General features: G+C 40.5%; 1 protein-coding gene across 1 annotated transcript in view; it reads left to right on the forward strand.

The window, feature by feature from the left end:
* The first annotated feature begins 2,653 nt into the window (after positions 1–2,653).
* The window catches only part of FBXL5 (F-box and leucine rich repeat protein 5), a 384,640-nt gene continuing 367,565 nt past the window's right edge, over positions 2,654–19,728 (forward strand). The window contains exon 1 of the mRNA XM_078678451.1: positions 2,654–2,815. Coding sequence (XP_078534577.1) covers positions 2,732–2,815 — 84 coding nt within the window. The 5' untranslated portion in view covers positions 2,654–2,731. The remainder of the gene's footprint in view (positions 2,816–19,728) is intronic.

The following is a 19,728-nucleotide window of genomic DNA, read 5'->3' on the forward strand; positions in this document are numbered from 1 at the left end:
CACACCTAGTCCAGCAACCAATCACACCAGAAGCCCTAATCGTTACTTCCAATTAAAGGTCTAACCCTAGCCCTAGCCCCACCCTACTCCCAACAACCAATAACATAGGAAGCCCTAGTCCCTACTTCCAAAGGAATCCTAACCCTAGCCCTAGTCCCAACCCTACAATGATTGAATCACACACCCAGAAACCAATCAGAACCCTCAAATACCCAACCAATGAGGACATTAACCCTAATCCAATAGAAACACCAGATACAACCACCAATCAGTGTAGACATGTACCAACCACTAGCAGACCATATAAGGTCCCAGCGACCTCAGACAAGGTTTTCTGGCCAGGGAGTGGGCAGCTGCTTCTCCTGTTCAGAATCTCCTAGAAGACAGACAGGCTCAATCCACACTTTGGACTTCAGCAGGTAAGGGCCTCACTAACTTGAAATCTAACAATACTGTTTGAATAAAACGTTACTCCCCCTGCTTGCCAAAAAACGAAGTGCACAGGCCCTAGTAAAACACAGTTTAAACAGCTCACAGAAGCACCCTCTGATATAGAAAAAAACCCTGTTGCTGGGGGGGGGGACTGGGGGTGCACTGTTTTAACATATACAGGTGTTAGCACAGAGCAAAAGAGAAATTTGGAGGGAAAACAGAATTGTCACCAAGGAATGAGAGGGACAAACTACAGAGGTTGGAGTGCAAATCGCACATTTCAACACACTAAATGGAGGCAATCATGGGCAGGGAAAACCACGCATTTATAACACAACACAGGTGATAAAATATGCAATTACAGGCAGGCTAAAACTATAATTTTTAACTGTAACTACCACAGGCATAGACAGTAAACACAGAAGGTGAAAATCGTTTTTTGAACAACTTTTTGTCTTGGGAAGAGACAGCACTAGTCTGTCTCCTTACCACTTCCTGGGCTCTGCTCCCGACAATCTGGGGCACAGGTAGGCTGCAACTCACAAGATGGAGGAGAATGATTTGGGTGCACCCAGCAAGCCCCCTAAACTCCGGGTGCATATATAATTTATGCGACACAAAAATGTTAACGCATTTGAATGAATAATTTTGAACAATTACATACATTTAAAACATATTGAAAAGGGGGTGTTAGTGAAAGCTTTTGGAAAACAATAAAAATAGTTATGAGAGCGTTTGTTTGGTGCTTCGTACTGAATTACAAGCGATCGATGCAGGGAAGGAAGGACATATAGGAGTGGGGAAGTTTGAACAATGTAGTGTTCCGTCCGTGGCTAACAATGCAGAGCATTATAATCCTGTTTGCCATGTTTGTTTCAAAAGTGAGGTAGATTACAATCCTAGACTGTTGATTATTAAAATGAATCCAATCAAATTTAACTGAGCTGGTTCTAATAGACCTTCTCGGAATGCGGAAAAGTTCCTTCTTGAACCCCCCCTCCTTCAAAAGAGAAAAACTGTTGGCACAATCGTTCTCAGGTAATGCGGTGAGAACCTGGAACTCGCTTCCTCCTTCGCTCCGTGCCATCACCTCCATCCAGATCTTCAAAGCGGACCTCAAATCTCTTTTATTCCAAAGACACTTTCAGAACTAATTCCCTCCTTCTCAGGCCCCGCCAGGAAGTTCTTTAGTCATTGTAAATTTGTCACATATGCATACATACCAACATTTAAGGACCAGGAAGTGGGAGATTTAAAAGAAAAAATCGGGAGAATGAAAATTCCCCATTGACTTCTGTTGTAGAAAATGCAATTTCAGGCGGGAGACAGCTAAAATAAAGCCATTTTTGGCTTTTAAAATCGGTAGTCTGAATCGGGTCTGTTGGCATGTATGCATATGTTTATATTTTTGCTTATACATCCTGTGCTTACTGTGTTTGAAATTGTGTTCCTTTTGCCTGCGTTGTTTTGATTCTATGGCCTGCTATAGTTCGCCAGAAAGTTCTTTAGTCATTGTAAATATTGTCATATTTATTCTTACTTTTGCTTGTACAGTCTGTCCATGCTATTTTTGTTTGTTCTATTCCTGCAACAGTTCTCTCATGTAACGTAACTGGTTCTATTGTACAGTGCTCTGACACCTTCGGGTAAAGTCCGCGCTTTATAAAAATGCATTAAATAAATAAATAAAAATAAAGGCTGAATGTTTACTCTTCAACCCGACCCCGCCCCCTCCATCGTTGTGAAAAAAATTGTAGAGCAATGACGACAACATGTGTTTTTGCACGTGACCAAAGATGCCTCTTGTTATGGCGTCGCCTTCCCGTGTAGGGTAAGCAAAAGGCATGAACATAGAAAAAAGACACTAACGTCAAACCCGTTCGACTTGCACGTTAGCTTGATGTAGGGGCAAACGGTATATGAAGAGGAATATTTTACATTGGAACCAACCTTCTCACTTTTTTCGAATTAAAATTATATTGTTGCAGTCCAGAAGAGAGTAATACTAGGAATACACTCATACATGTGAAGTTTTAAACCTTTGGCAATAGTTAACTTTCTTCATTAAGTACGCCACTTGATGTTTACAAATACAGAATTTATGACTACCTTCCTCAAAATTCCTGTATTTCCACACGTAATATGTACGTCCATGCAGGAATACTTCCATTCAAACATGGCCGCTCTGTTTGCATTGCTCAAAGAGGAGCTGCGTCAGTTCATCCTCGTCTCTCTGACTGTGTAGGGGAGGCGGCGAAGGAGCGCGGAGGAGCTGGCGGATATCTATGGAGAGGGGAAGATGGCTCCATTCCCGGACGAGGTGGATGTGTTCACTGCGCCGCACTGGCGGATGAAGCAGCTCGTCGGCCTGTATTGTGATAAGGTAATTGAACGTCTATATGTTAGAGGAGACTCAAAGGGCTGGTAGTAATTCCTACCGCGCTTATCACAACCTGCGCAGCTGTCATCATTGGTCGGCCAGCGTCTAGCTGCACTGCCTTGCTAGGTAAATACAGCACTCATGACACATTTAACTGTACGTTCCCAAGCTGTGGCACACATCCCTCCTTACAACATCCATTTCCCCATAAGCTACACCGAAGATGTGCATAGCTCAGACTGTGTCCCCTCCCCAGTTAATACAAACCGCTTAGTGAGTGCATTCTACGACAATATTACATAAAAATGCCCTAATCAATCGGCTTCACTCTAACAATTATCCGTGTTCGCATTTTGATCAAGTAACCCTTGTCAGTCTGACGTTAAAAGGCGTTCACTATCATTCAGATGCAAAACTGCTTTCTAACTCTTTCTTGATCTGTTACTCAAGCCTCTAATTGCTTGTTTCGCTTTAAATCCAATAATGCCCCTGATATTCCTCACTTGCGACTCCCATCCGTTAAATGACCACCTACCCCCCTTCACTACCCTTAAAGTGCCCCTGTAAATTCAAAGTAAATACACATTTAGTGTCTGCTGCAACTTGAGTTTTTGAATTGGGTCCTTGTTGCGCCTTGAACTGTTTTGCCTTGCACCTACTTTTTAGGAAGTCTACGTCCCCTGTACTCTGCTCCTGACTCTTTCCTGATGGCCACTGCGGCTCAACTCTTAAGCATGCTCATCTCGTATTATTCCCCCAAGTTGTTCACTCACGACATGTATCTACAGTTGCCCCCTGCCCTACTAAAGACTCTTCACTCTTAAACGCCTTCCAATTACTTTGTGACTCACTAAGTCCACCACTGCCAAAAGTATCCTCCCTGTCGCCCACTTTTTTCATGCGCATTTGCACCCCTAGCCAGGCCTAACCATTTCACCCTTGGTGTTTCTCAAAATGTTACCCTTCGGTCAATATGCTTCGCCTGACACTCCTCTACATGCGCCTGTCGTTTGCTCTAGTCGTACACCATGAAATCTTAAGTTTAAGATGTGCCTATTGGCATGTTCTAGCGGTTGTGTCCTTTGCAATCGGCATTTGGTGCATGTGGAGAAGGGATGTGCAGGTTTATATTCTGAAGGAATTGGCATTGTTTGCGTGCTGCTAATATGCAATTATCTCTAAGCTCCTTAGCTCATCTACCAAACGAGGGACGTTTTTGCAACTCGGCTATAATTGACCATTTGTAAAGGGCTATTTTTTCGTTGTAAATAGTTGTCTTAAACATTAGTTATGTGACTGTATTTTGGTAGTTACCCCGGAGTTTGGTGTAAGTTGTTTTCTTTATACTGGTCTATAACTTTTCGTTGGTCTGGAGCACTCTGGACTCGATTTAATGCAGTTACTACCGCTTTCTAATTTACCCCGCTTGTTTCTCAAGGTTCAGTGTACTACAGGCACTTATTAAATCAGGGGTGCGGAATTAAAAAAAAATATCTACTTGTCCATGGGACATGTTGCTTCATAAATTTACTTGCCCTGTAAAAAAACTCCACTAGTCCGTATGGTGCCACTTAGGACAGTGGCAAATTATGGCAGCAATCTCATAAAAAAAATAAAGCGCACGAATGCCAAGGCCTCTTGGCACTAGGAGTGATGCGTTGCAATTGCCCAGGCTCCACCCAAGTTTATTGAGGGGGGACAAGCCAAGTCTTGACTATTTTCCTAAAAAGAAACCTTTTGGACTGTAGCCTAATAGCAGTCTGTAGCTTGTTCCACAATTTAGCTGCTCTGTGAGATATGCTTTTGCCTCCCCATCTGGCTTATTGAATCCTGGGAACCTGACACTAGCCCTATGTTGGCTGATGTAAGATTCCGCCACGGGGGAGTACCTGAAAAATGGTTTCTGTTTATCCATGGCTCTCCCATCATACAGCGCCTTAGGTACCAGACAGAGGGTCTATATATAAGAGCTCTGATAGTAGCCGCTCAGATTTTCCCAAGGCTCATACTATGGTAGCTTTTTAATCTTAGCAATTACCCAATGTTGTCATATTTCTTCAGATCTACATGCTTGAGCTGGAGGTAGCGGAAAGCAATAGTTCAAGGGGTTGTATGCTCTTTTGTGTCTGTGCCACCCTAACTTGCATGTTTTAGGGATTTTCACTAGCTCTTCTCTAATCTCTTCTCATACTGAGAGAGGTTGCAGATTTACTTCTGACAATGGCAGAAGTAAAACTTCTTCCAGGGTTGGGGGAAAAAAAGTGGTTGAATGAAAAGTGACCTTGTAAACGCTCAACAGGTTTTTGCATGAGCAAATATACACATGTATATTTGCTCTGGCTGAAATGCAGTTCATAAATATTTTCTAGGTGTATATTTTCCTGGTCTATTTGTGTAAGTTATTGTGAATTTATGACGGGCGTAAATCAGTACTAATGCAAGGATATATACTGTGGGTGCACTTTTGTGACTTTATTTATTACATTTTCTTCCTTCCTCTCTGTGACAGCATTCTGTTCTGTTCTTTCACAAGAAGCATACAAACACAAGAATGAATTTGGTTGTGTGCCAGAAACTACTGTGGAAATGTGTGCATTTTGAGACCAACAAATATTTTTGTCAATGTTTGTACTAATGGTTAGGGCCTGGCTTCTCACACAACAATAACGGTTTACAAAAACCCTGTCAAGACAAGCATTGACAAAACCAAAAGGCTGACCACCAATGTCGACCTATTGGCTTTGCTTATTTTCATGTTTGCCATAATATTGTTGAAACTGGTTACACTGACTTTTAATTATGAATATTTATAGTAAACGCTAGCATGCATCAACACAAGTTTACTAAATGATGCTTCAAAGAAGTGGTATCTAAAATTTCACAGTTGTTTAGCAGAACTTTTTTTTTGTTCTTGCATTTTTTGAGAACATTTTATTTTGAAAGCAAAGAATAATCAGTCTTGATTTCAAGCTTCATTAATTATTTGCACCTAATTAGAGACCATTATACATAGCTACATGTTAAACTTTGCGAGCGCGAGTACGCATTTTTATACTGAACCACTGTCCGTAGTGTAGTCAAGGCGTACAACATTTTCTTAGAGCGCACACCCTAATAATAAAGGCTTTGTAATAATAAGTCATGCACAATCAACAAATCCCTGTTAGAGTAGTGGCAGACTAGGATCGCTGAGAAAAAAGCTGCATGGGGAAGATTAGGGTAGTCAAATACTCAGTGGATTGTCAAATGGACACATCAGACATAAATGCAGGACTAAGTCTAAGCAAACTCACACAACATGTAAAAGTAAAAACGCTACTGAATAATTATAAAGATGTACAAAAATTTATTTGGAGCCTCCCAACTGGGTTACAGTCTAAAATATAAACAATATATAAAATATAAAATAACCATCTAAGATGGTGACAATATTAAAATTATACACAGTCAAAGTGTTGTAAGCAAGTCGACGCGGCGTTTCGGTGTTACTCAGTCTTGACACCTTCTTCAGGACATAAACATTTGACTTCTTATCTACAAGCAAATAACAAGATTTTAACATCACAATATAATCTGGCTGTTAGCGTTTTTCTACATGCCCTGCTCTTAAAACTCATTGTCTGATATTTAATATATACTTTAACATCAATCCCACTGGCAGCTTTAAATCCATTGTTGACTAATGCTGTAAGACTTACACGACACAAAGTTAATTTGACCCTATCTAGATAAAACATTTTATGTGTACCTTTATCTTGTATTGGAGAAGCTTGTCAATTGCTATCTCTGTTGGTGTTTAGTTCTCACCAGGTTTTCTTCACAGGGTTTCATGTACATGTGAAAAGTCTAAATATAACAAAACAGAAAGTACCGCTCCTTAGTTATATTGCTAGTACTCCACCTGCCATCAATCCTTAAGGCAGTGGTAGATTTATTTACCTTATATTTAGGACTGGCAATCGTCAGTTTACACGGAGGAACCACCGTTATTGATAGAGGGGGCTTCCTTTAGGGACTGGTTCGATAGTTTGTTGAAGAAATTTTTCCCATTATTCTTGTCCTTAATGTAAAAAATGGAATTGTTTAAGTATTTAGGGGTCTGCTGTCTTTGAACGTTATCACTAATGTGCCAGGAAGTCCCCATTTCGTTACTCACCCCTTGAATGTGGGTAGATGTTCAGATTATGGCTATTAGTGCTCTCCGCACCTGTCCGGGCCTTTAGATGCAACCATGGAATTCAGGGTCTAAAAACATAAGTATTATTAAGAGTTAACGTTCTCCTTGTATTTCCCTTCAGGAGTCACTCTTTATTCTTTCCATTATTGAATTTTAACTCTATTGCCTGCTTCTGTTTCGATCACTCTGATTTTAGATCGTCCATATTTGACTCTTTTGAGTCTTTAACCCAAAGTTGTAGCCAGTGATAATAAAAAAAATATAATTAAAAAAAGTCACATGTTGCCGTTTTTTTACGCTCCGCATTACATGCAAAGCGGTCTCTAATGGGAGTTTCTGTTAAGAGTCTGGCTGCAACCCCAACCCGTTTACACATTCTGCATCAGGATCTTAGGGCAGTTATACCTCTCTATGTCATTCGCTAGTTAGGCATTCAGAAATAGCCTATTCTTGTTAAGAACGAAGCTATCCCGGGGGCATATACACACGTACCTTTTTGCTTCAAGTCGGCCTCCCTGTTCCTCCGTGTCGCCTTACTTCTCGAAATCCGAAGTGAAATGACACGTAAAAAAAGATGCGTTTTTATTCTGATTCTGCCCGATGTGACCCGGAAGTGATGGCATTGGTTAATGTGCACAATCGCAGCAACATGTATATTTTCTGTATGCCTTCATTCCTTTTGTTTAATACCCTTACAGATGCTTATTTTTACGTTTCAGACTGAATTAAACTAGTTTGTCTCGAGTTAAAAGGACAGTACTCGGGGCTGTGATCCCGGAAGTATTTCATTTATGTTCGATCCTCGCTACCTTAGCTTGTGTTTACAGAGTGATAAAGGCTTTTCTTTGCAAAATAATTTTTTGTATGTATACTATCATAATCCCCTGATCGTATTTTTATATTCAGTCGCTAATACAGTAATGATTATATATTTGGCCGATTCCCTGTATAGTGAATGACCGAACATGGCGGCCATCTTGGTTTGGGAAAGTAAAAAGAAAAACGAACTCCCAGTTATCGGAATAGAAAACACCCAATTGTAGGACCAATAACATCTTGCTTTGCACATTATCAGTATTATAATGGTGATTATACATTGTCAACTGGGAAAACCAACAAATCATATTGTTCAATAAATCAATGCCTTATACAGTCATAGGTATTAATAGTAAATAATCTTCCCCTTATAATATTTCAGCATGCTACATATACCAAGCTACAGTTTATAGTGGCCATGTCGATATACCATTATTATTACTTTTCAGTTTACATAAATAAGTGTGCAAGTAGTAATGCATCATCAGTAGTGTTTTATATCTACTATTCATAATTGAACCAATGTATCCCTATCGTTCATTCTCTTTACAACTGAAGGGATGGGGGGGGGGGGGGATTGATTTCGGGTTTAATCTAAATGTGGAACAGTAACTTTTTGTAATAATAAACCATAAAGACAAATTCAAACAGCATTAACATACTGACAGATATTAATTCAGACAATCCCCTTCCCTGATCCATAATATACTGTAAACTGGTAGCCAAAGGGTTTGTGCATCTGGGGTTGGGCCTACTTGTCCCAAGGATACAATAAATATGTTGTCCTTGACCCCAAACAATATGTCCTGGGCGTCGGGCTATAGGAATTCCATACCCCTATAAATAGAGAATAAAGTTAAATGCTTTAACAAGAATGCATGACATAGTTACCAGTGTGAAAACCATTCACGTAAATGTATAATATTGATTTAAGGGTTTTCTAAAGCTAATTGAAAATGCAAAGACCGCATTGCACTGTGCAGTAGAGCATAATGTCAACCAAAACTAGAGTAACAACCTCAAGTAGACACAAAGCAAGAAAGTCTGAGAAAGATTTGGTCCTGCATCTGATCTGACCTTTAAGTCCGCCATTGACACTATCAAAATCATTGAACAGTCAGAAAACTTTGAGGAAAATAGAGGTCAATCATCTCAGTTTCACGCTGAAGTATGTGCAGTAAACAAGAAAGGGAACATTGATATATTTAAAAAAAGGAGGAGAGAACGAAAAAAAACATGGTTTTGGGAGCAGTACACATTTAGGCATTTCCAACCCCTGTCAAGCTTGGGGTAAGCTGCGCCATATGTGTAAGAAGAGGGTCAACCTGCAGAATGTGCAGGGTTAATTTGGTATAGAGCAATGATGACAGATACAATGGGACTGAGCCTCGATGTTGACCTTAGTAGGTTTATCACAGGAGAGTAAGGGTTTTCCTAGTTGAGATTATTGGGAAGGTATTGGTGGTGAAGGTGGACTCTGCACATGGTTTGCAAGTAAGAATTTAACACACAAGTTATGGGGTAGGAGGAAGTTACTCACTGCTAGCATAGACATAAGAAAAACATATTCGGATGTTTTTAAGACCATAATTTCAAAGGAAGAACAATACGAAGCAAGCTATGCATTTGAGCTAAGTGACCCTATTTTTGGATGTCTGTACCAGGAGGAGATGGGATAAGATTAGATCCACTAGCTTATCTGTCTATCGTACCTCTAATTTCGCTAATGTGTACATCAGGTAATTATGGAGGGCCAATCTTAGCATCTGACTGCAGGAATGTACGATAGGGAAATTATACCTTTCAGCCTGGCCGGCGCTGCTTCTATTGTCTTGAAAATAATGAAAGGGACAACAGCTTTTTAGGAAGACATCAGATTTGTTATCACATTTCAACTATGAATGAGACTGTTGAAGTCTTGATCAAGCTCTTGAAAGAACGTTCCATACATAGCTCATATTAATGTTGAGGTTTAACTTTGCCGTCTTCTAGCCCCAACCTCCCCAACCGCTGTCTGGTACACTTCCTAGAACCATTACATTCCTTAACAAAAGATTTAAAAGTTATTGGCTTTTTAAATAAGATACTTTGGCCATGTCCTGTGTGTTTTGCACAGGACACATGTGCAGTGAATGCAGATAAGTAAATGCATGGAAGCTGCATTTGTGAACACCAGACGGATACTACGTCCTTGCCCTGTGTGCCATTCACTTGCGGATAGTACTACAAAAACTAGGACTATAGGTCATACCATGTGTGTAGTTCACCTCCTCATAGAATTCTTTAAACAGAAGAGGGGCCCTGAATCTAAGAAAAAACTACAACAGGGGAACAACCCGCCAGGGCGAGAACATGAGAGAACAACATGAAAGGGGTGTTTCCCAAATAGAACAATTCAAAGTTTAATAAATATTAACAGAATACCCACCAATTCACAAAAAGAGCACATATATTCAAAAAAAGTTTTTAATTTTCATTTTGACAATCAACACGATTTTTTTGTGGATAATAAATAAAGTGATTCCATTTGAACAATACATAACATTTGGAAAAAATATACATAATCAGAAACATACAAAATTAGTCTAAAAACTAGGACACGCAAAAACACTTCAAACCGGACAATAAATTAAATCCACTCATACATCCAAACATACCTTTTATACAATCAAATTCATACTCAGACATTCACATCCATATCACTACACACAAGGACAAGAAAAGCGCCGACGCGCGTTTCGGACAAGTGCCAATAAAGGCTTCCTTCATCAGGGCGCACTTCAAATATTGTACAGACAAGCAGAATAGATAATGTCTGTGACACGGTCCTGACAAGCGGTCCTAGTAGCAGCAAGGCTGTGGGTGGGTATTCTGTGGGCAGAAAGGAAGAATAAAGGGCAATTCGGGAGAGAAAATAATTTGTTTCAATAATTAACACATATACTGGTCTAAGACTAGAGTCAGCAAGACAAAAGGGTTTCAATCAGTCAGGGACATGCACATCAATGAAGATAAACTATCCTTATATCCCCAAATTTTTAAAAAAACACCAGAAAGGAATATTCAGGGATTAAAGAGAAGTGTGTCAAAAATATCAAAATAAACATAAGTGGATAAAGAGAAATTAAAGGAAAAAGCATAGGTCAGTTGCCCAAAAATTGGTACACCTGTAACCAGAGACAAAGTTTCAAATAATGATAACCTACCTAAATACCCAACAATAACGAAGCCCCTTTAAATATGTGGTTCACAATCCCAGGGTTTCATCGGTCATGAATAGCGCATATTAGAAAAGGTCCACAAGGGATCCAAATGTACGAGGGAACCAGGAATAAAAGCAGTACAATGAAATAAATTCCAAGTATCTAGTAGGAATATAAAAATAAAAACAGGGGTAACACATCTAAACATCTAGCATAATGACAACACAAAGTGAAGTAATTATGGTTTAAGGAAGGGCAGAACTACCTCAAAACGAATAGCAAGCACTGATGCAGAGCAGTTAGTAACCCCGGGGCCGACAGTGAAAAACGACCTGTGAAGCAATGAAAAGCCATAATGAGCTACACAACTCTTGAAAAGGTCGTGACTCTAACATGAAGCAGAGTTAACAAACAGCGAACTGAAACCTACCTCAAGACAGCAGAATTAGGCCATCCTTTGAATGAGGTGAGACGAACACCGAAAATGGCGTCGGCGCTTTTCTTGTCCTTGTGTGTAGTGATATGGATGTGAATGTCTGAGTATGAATTTGATTGTATAAAAGGTATGTTTGGATGTATGAGTGGATTTAATTTATTGTCCGGTTTGAAGTGTTTTTGCGTGTCCTAGTTTTTAGACTAATTTTGTATGTTTCTGATTATGTATATTTTTTCCAAATGTTATGTATTGTTCAAATGGAATCACTTTATTTATTATCCCAAAAAAAATAAAAAAATCGTGTTGATTGTCAAAATGAAAATTAAAAACTTTTTTTGAATATATGTGCTCTTTTTGTGAATTGGTGGGTATTCTGTTAATATTTATTAAACTTTGAATTGTTCTATTTGGGAAACACCCCTTTCATGTTGTTCTCTCACCTCCTCATAGAAGCCATATGGTGTGTACTGCTGTCTAGATATTTCCGTTGAAAATACCAGGGGCATACTACATACTGAGCATGAAGCACATCTGTTGTGCTCTGTATGTACATGTGTGTGTGTGTGTGTGTATGTATGTATATATATATATATATATATATATATATATATATATATATATATATATCTCAAGTTCATGCATGCTCCTCATAGTAACTAATAAATCTTGCAATCAATTCACCATTCAAACCCAAAGTCTACAAGCTCAGACTACACACTAAGGCAATATAGAATACCGCAAAAAGTTAGAGAAAATATGTATAGTTTTGCTCCCACAATCTTTGGTAAAACTACAGATTTATAAAACACATATCATGTATCTTAAGACGGAATATCCTGATGAGGCAAATCAATCTGCCTTTAAATGTGCACCTCTACTACCGGTCCATGATTTTGAATTTATGACATATAAATAGATCCAGTGCCGGTATATCGTGTCTTAAAATTTTGGTGGCGTAGAAATATAAGTTCCACCTTCTTCAGGACTGCCATACATATTTATTTATTTATTAGTCATATAAAGCGCACTATCACCTTGCAGGCATCTTGGCGCTAAAAGGCTCTAGGGGGATGAGGGGAGTGTCATGTCGGGCTGGGCAGCAAATTACTTGGGAAACAGCCAAGTTTTAACACTTTTCCTAAAAGGAAGAAGCTCCTTAATTTGCCTGATTTCACACTGGAGCGTGTTCCATACTTTGGCAGCTACCACTTCAAAGTATCTTCCCCTGACCTAATTTTCCTAAATCTTGGCACACTCACCAGTCTGCTGATGAGGAGCAAAGCAGCCTAGTCGGGGTGTACCAGCCAAATTTATGTTGCAAAGGTAAGGGTCCTATCCCATGAAGAGCCTTAAACACGAGACAGAGGGACTTAAATTGTACTCTCTGTCTCAAAGGGAGCCAGTGAAGTTCCGCCAAAGCTGCCGACGCGGACGCTCTTCTGGGAAGCCCCAGGACCAGCCTAGCAGCCGCTGATTGAATTCCTTGCAGCCTATCCAACAAAAAGCCAGGAGCTTCAAGCAAAAGGGCGTTACAATAATCCAGCCTGCTAAGGATCGTGCATCTTGCCACTTGGGCGCGCGCCTGAGAAGGAAGTATTGGCAGGATCTTTCGCAGAGACCGCAAGATTGCAAAGCAACAGGATGACGTTTTTGCAATCTGAGTCTTCATGCTAAGCTTGTTGTCAAGCATGATACCTAAATTGCGGACTGATTCCACTGGCCGGACTTTGGTCGCAGTTTCGGGAGGCCAGAAATACCCTGGAAAAGGACGGGGGATCTTATTCCCTACACAGAAAAGCACCTCAGTCTTTCCAGCATTGAATTGAAGGGAGTTGTTCTGCAGCCAGCATGACATATCCCGCAGGCACTTGTGAAACACCTCCATCGGTGTTGACTCCTCCCTCAAAAGAGAGGATCAGCTGCGTATCGTCTGCATAATTTATTATGTTAATATTGTGAGATTTTATAAGTGTGATCAGACGTCTTAAATATAAGTTAAATAAGATAGGACTAATTGCTGAGCCCTGCGGCACCCCATGCGGAACAGGAGAAAACGCAGACTGACAAGGGGGCAGGGACACTGCCTGCTGCCTATCCTGCAGAAACGACCGAAACCAACGCAGAGCGCTGCCTCTCACCCCAGCATCATTTAGTCTATTCAACAAAATCTCATGGTTAACCGTATCAAAGGCGGCAGACCTATCAAGCAGAATCAGTGCAGCTGCCTGACCCCTGTCTGCTCGCCTTTGAAGCTCATCCATGGCGGTCACCAGGGCCGTCTCGGTCCCATGAGCCGGCCAAAAGCCAAATTGATCTTCCTCCAATAAGTGATGCTGTTCCAGATGTTTCGAGATAGTTAAGCTAACCATACGTTCAACAAGTTTAGCAGGAAAAGGCAGCAGGGAGATGGGTCTATAGTTCTTAGAGCATTCAGGGTCTCAAGAAGGCTTCTTCAGCAGGGGAGATATCAAAGCCTGCTTCCAGTGAGCTGGAACAGTGCCACTGGCAAGCGATTGATTACAGACCAGTCGAAGAGTAGGGAATAGTTCATACTCCTATTCCTTCCAAATCCTGTGTGGCACGGGGTCCAAAGGTGAACCAGAGGCGATACCCCGTGCCAACCCGCTAAAGTCTTCTTCCGTAAAAGGCAGAAACTCTGATAATTGCTCTTCTAATGGCCAAACTGGACAATTGACCGTGCTCTCTGAAAGCCTATGCCCTGTAACACGGGGGCTACTGGCCTCGGAGGAATTCTCCAGATCCTTGATAATTACCTCAATCTTTTCTTTGAAGAATTTAGCCAAATTCTCGCAAAGTTCCTGAGAAGGGGCTACAGAGTTCTTGGAACCATCAGGGCTGGTAAGACTATTTAATATATTAAAAATACTCCTAGAGCTGTTAGTAGCATTACAGATCAGGGAAGAAAAATAGTCATTTTGCAATCAAAGAGAGAGTAAGTGATTTTGTCCACTTGAAAGTGAACCCGAGATTACTCCTATTCCCCTAGGAGGAACTATATGAAAACAAAGAGAGGAGTATCCCCAACGAAGATATAGAACAGACTTGTCTGGAGGGTGAGTTTTTTGGCAAGAAGGAGAACATTCATCCTTTTGTTAAAAACCCCTCACTCACCAACCTAGTGGTGACATGCTTCATCATCGGGGTCCACCCTGGTGACCTAGCGCCACCAGGATGTGCTTCAACACCTGTACTACAGTGGAGCGGGTTGTGACTGTAGGTGCAAAAAAATATGTTAAAAATTGTCCTGGTTTAACTCAAAAATATGATTTTTATTATGGAGCAACTGAACAATATTAAAAAATTACTTGGCGAGATCCTGGTAGGTGAGTTACGACCAGAAGATCTCTATATGTGTTTGTGTGGGTTGGTCAACATGTTTCTACCATGTGGGCGATTGCCCGGTATTCCTCAGGACCAAAAACAGGAGGACGGAAGGTGTGGGCCCCCTAAAAGGCGCACCCTATCCTGATCCCCTGTGTACCTGCTGGTAAGTGACCAGTGGTATATAGGCTCAATCAAATAAATGAGCACGTAAAAAAGTGAAAAAAGAGACCTGTGGAAAAGAGAAGGTAAACAAAATTCAGTTTCCATCATGCTTACTCTCCTGTAACGTCGTGCAGTGTCTCTATGATGTGAAATATCATGCCAATAGGTTTGTTTAAAACCCTCCTGCTGATTCGATCTCGTGATGATGGGGTGTCCATGTGGGGTATTAATGGGCATATATACTAATCAATAAGTGCGTGCGTTGTAGCATGCAATATCATTATAGCACTCATAATTCATGGCACCTTTATCATTAGGTGCGTGCATTACTAGCATGCATTTTCGTCTGGTGCTATCATAGATATTCACGACAGTGCAGCGAATATCCCGTCGTGCTTTCAGTCATAGCATAGTGACTATAGACTAGGTAATACAGTGAGTGCACATCATTTATGGATTGCGTAAATGAATGTGAAATAACGTACAAGACACACACACATGTAACATTTAGGAATACATAAAGGCTGTATGGCGTGGGCGAAGGCTTACTTAATTCTGGACTCTAGGGTGCTTCAACTGGCAGGGCGTAGGCTCTTTCACGTAAGAGCAACATAATCTGTAATGGCGGAATTGGAGATGGTAAAAAACGAGCCACGCCCGGTTCACGAGAGTGAACTGCACCGTGATTTCCGACAATGTGTCGGGTTCTCTGGAAAAAGATAGGGTTTACTTACAGTTGCTGGGTGAAGGGAACCGAATGAAACCTACTGCTATCGACCTCTGCTCGGCTAGTGTTTGCCGTGCAGAGCGGTCCCAGTAATGAGACGTCGGCCGCTTCCGGGGTGGGCGTGGCCGCGTCGAGGAAAGGGGCGGGACCAGAAACGTCATATAGCGTGCTTTTTTCACTTTTTTACGTGCTCATTTATTTGATTGAGCCTATATACCACTGGTCACTTACCAGCAGGTACACAGGGGATCAGGATAGGGTGCGCCTTTTAGGGGGCCCACACCTTCCGTCCTCCTGTTTTTGGTCCTGAGGAATACCGGGCAATCGTCCACATGGTAGAACATGTTGACCAACCCACACAAACACATATAGAGATCTTCTGGTCGTAACTCACCTACCAGGATCTCGCCAAGTAATTTTTTAATATTGTTCAGTTGCTCCATAATAAAAATCATATTTTTGAGTTAAACCAGGACAATTTTTAACATATTTTTTTGCACCTACAGTCACAACCCGCTCCACTGTAGTACAGGTGTTGAAGCACATCCTGGTGGCGCTAGGTCACCAGGGTGGACCCCGATGATGAAGCATGTCACCACTAGGTTGGTGAGTGAGGGGTTTTTAACAAAAGGATGAATGTTCTCCTTCTTGCCAAAAAACTCACCCTCCAGACAAGTCTGTTCTATATCTTCGTTGGGGATACTCCTCTCTTTGTTTTCATAAAGAAAAATAGTCAGCCTTAGATATTCTAATCTGATTCTTGTAATCCAGGATTTTACGCTTCCAACGCGTCCTGTCTGTTTCCCCGTAGCCACGCCTCCAGCTTCCCTCCGCCTGTTTGCAGCACAGTTTCATGTTTATAATGATATAAATCATCCTTGAATTAATACAAACGTTTCCATGTATTTCCAATGTTGTTTTGGTCCTGTAAAAACAGTAAGCTAAAAGTATAAGTCACCCGCTATTAATCATGGCTTAACCACTAATAGTCTGCTGTATCCATCATCCAGAATAGTGGTCGCCTCCACTATTTTCTCCACGGTGTGCAGGAAGTTTGTTTCCAATATGCAACAGTAACTGCCTTCATTGTCTAATATTCTTGGCACTTAATTAACCCAAATTAAAAAACCACATGGTATGTTCCCGCCTATGCCCCACGTGGCGCACTAACTAACACCTTCACTGTGTCCAAGTAGTTTGTCACTCAGGGGATAGGTGGCTCAAGTAATCTTACAAATAACGGTATCAATAGTCAAATAGTAAACTTAGCCACAAAGCACTGTAACTGCATATGAATCCTTTGTTGTACATCCCGTATATTCCACAAAGAATGGCGGGTATAGTAAAATATAGTTTTTTACTTTCTGGTTTACAGAATTGGGTACTATTCCTGTTTCTGAGATTTCTGCATCTCGTCCTTGATGACTTCTATCCAGATCGCCACCTACATAGGTCAGAAACCTTGTACACTCCCTACTCATTCTCAAGCTCTGGAGAAAGCAGCAATAAAACAGAGTACAACACACTGGCAAATAATACAGGGATAATTCCAATGCTTGTTTTTGAGATTTCTTTATTGAATGAGGCATTCGTTCATGTCAACCCTGTTATAACTGTTTCATTTAGGAACTAGATTGTATTAATAATTTAAATTGAAGGATTTTACATTGTCTTAACAAGCAAGGAATGCAGTATTTATGCTTAAGCAATGGTATTTTGCATTTGTTACTGTGATAGTTGATTATCCTTTTTTTTGATTGGTGATGTTGGTTAATTAAGTGTAGCTCTTTGCATTGAATGATCTCACATTGAGCAGTCGCCTTCATAATATTTCTGCGCGGACTGTTACTACCTCTCTCAATGAAGTATGTTTTTATTGTCTCAGAGTTGAGCAGATTTCCCCCTTAAGCCCTTTATGTTTCACAGGGCAATAATTCATTCTGTAATAGATGTTATCTTTGTAGGTCTCAGGTTGAATTCATGTATTAATAGAGGTTCTTAAGAACACGTTTCTGTATAAATGCATGGAACCAAAAAATCAGAGATCTTTCCCTACAATAACTGCAAAAAACGTTAACATAGAAAAAGTACTAAATCTCTTAAAAGTGGTAAAGCAAAAGATAATTTGCTGGCTTCATATAGACCACTGGGTCTCAGCCTTTTCTATTGCGAGCTACGTCTGATCATCGAAAACCATGCAGAGTTACTAACAAACATAAGATCAAATAAGACTATATAAGGGCCAAGAAACTTAAATACCACCCCTGGAGCATCCATATCCTGCTCGATTCACAATTAGGGCTCCCGGTTTTATGGCATTTATTTTTGGGCCATTTCTGTCTTTATTTTCCATATTTATTTTGGGCCATTTTTTCTGTATTTATCCATATTTATTTTGTGTTTTGCATGTAAATGAAGTTGTAAAACGGTACATTTCCATATCTATTTAACTGACAGACGCGCACTCATACTTTGATGTATGTTGTGTTTTAGCTATTTAAGCTGCCAAATATTACACAACAATACACCCACTGGTAAATACTAGCACCATACCATAAATATATATTGATATATGCCATTATTTAAAGAAATTGCATCCTGTTTTTCAATTTCCCATGCTGACCATCTGCTCAGCTGCTGGCCTATAATTCCTGTAAGACAGCACGGAGAGTAACTTAAAAGAAGCATCATTTTCTGTATTAATCCACTTTTAAAATTAATGCAGACAGAAAACACCTTGTTTTCTGTCTGTATTTATCTGTAAAAATCCGTAAAAACGGAAAACAGGGAGCCTTATTCACAATACAGTATTAATGGCCCCATACATTTCTATTTTTTACATATAATTGCACCTAATTGAGATTAATACATTTTTCAAAGTGCACGTAGACTTAAAAGTTAATTACATGTAAACATATCTCTAAAGTCATCTCAACAAGATTATGCCTGTTTGGCAGACGTGACACACAAATTAATGCCTGATCAGAGTGGCTTCGCGTCAGTGTGAAGGATGACGTCAGTTGGTTGTCTGCCATGCTCAAATAAAATAGCTTCTGAATTAAAATTCAGAAGAATTTTCTTTTCAGATATCGGTGTAGCGAAGTGAGAGAAGAGGTTCGATTTGGTCCTAAGTTTGATCGTTTTCTATATTGCCGTATTGCAAGCAAGCTGACGTCTCAACAAAAGTAAGTGAACACAGACAGCAGGAACGGCGGATTAGGCCCCAGGAATTTTTTTTTAAAAATGGGTTGGCGGCCTTCTAATGAGGCATTGGGCGATGACCTTACCCCAGAATGAGCCCAACAGTCTTTCTGCCTCTGGGGATTCATTAATGGGTTTACCACCAGTCTGTCTCACATTGGGGCAAAAAGACCAGTAGACACTAGGGGAAAAGATGGTTCCAAAACAAAACTGGTGGAGGTGGCCCATTCAGGAAATGGGCTTTAGCCCACCTCATACCAACGTGAGGAAAATGCTTGTAGTTAGGCACATTTTGAGTTTTTCAAAAACATTGTAAACAAGGCACACCACCTTGGACTCCCCTGGGTGTCTAGTTTTGAAAAATAAGTCTAGGTTTGGTTGGTAAGTTTCCCTTGGTAGCGGTCGAGCCCCCGGTGCCTTCGTCTGCAAAACATGAAAACATGAAATGTTGATGTATACACGTTGCATTTGGGGCCTTTTGTCGCAAGCACTAGGCTGAGCCAGTCATGTCATGTGGGGTAGCTTTTTTTTTTATTGGGAGATGTGTGGGAACTTGAGTGGTATGAATTTTGTGGTTCCTCCCTCAAATTCCAGAAGTTCCCATCAAATGTGAGGAAAATGTGTTATTTTAGGAAAAGTTTGACATTTTGCAGGGGAGTGTGGATAAGAAAAGGTCCTTGGGATCCATGCAAGGCTTTTCTAGTTTTTTGCCGTGAGCTGTGCCATCAGGGCAGTTCTTTTTCCAATTCAAAATTACTACTTTTCAACCCTTCTTAAAATACTTAGTGGATTTGTAACTTTGCCCCATAGTATTCCAGGACTGGAGTTACACTTGTAAATAAGCCTCCT

The sequence above is a fragment of the Lissotriton helveticus genome, chromosome 2_2 (assembly GCF_964261635.1).
Source record: "Lissotriton helveticus chromosome 2_2, aLisHel1.1, whole genome shotgun sequence".
NCBI classification, from domain to species: Eukaryota; Metazoa; Chordata; class Amphibia; order Caudata; family Salamandridae; genus Lissotriton; species Lissotriton helveticus.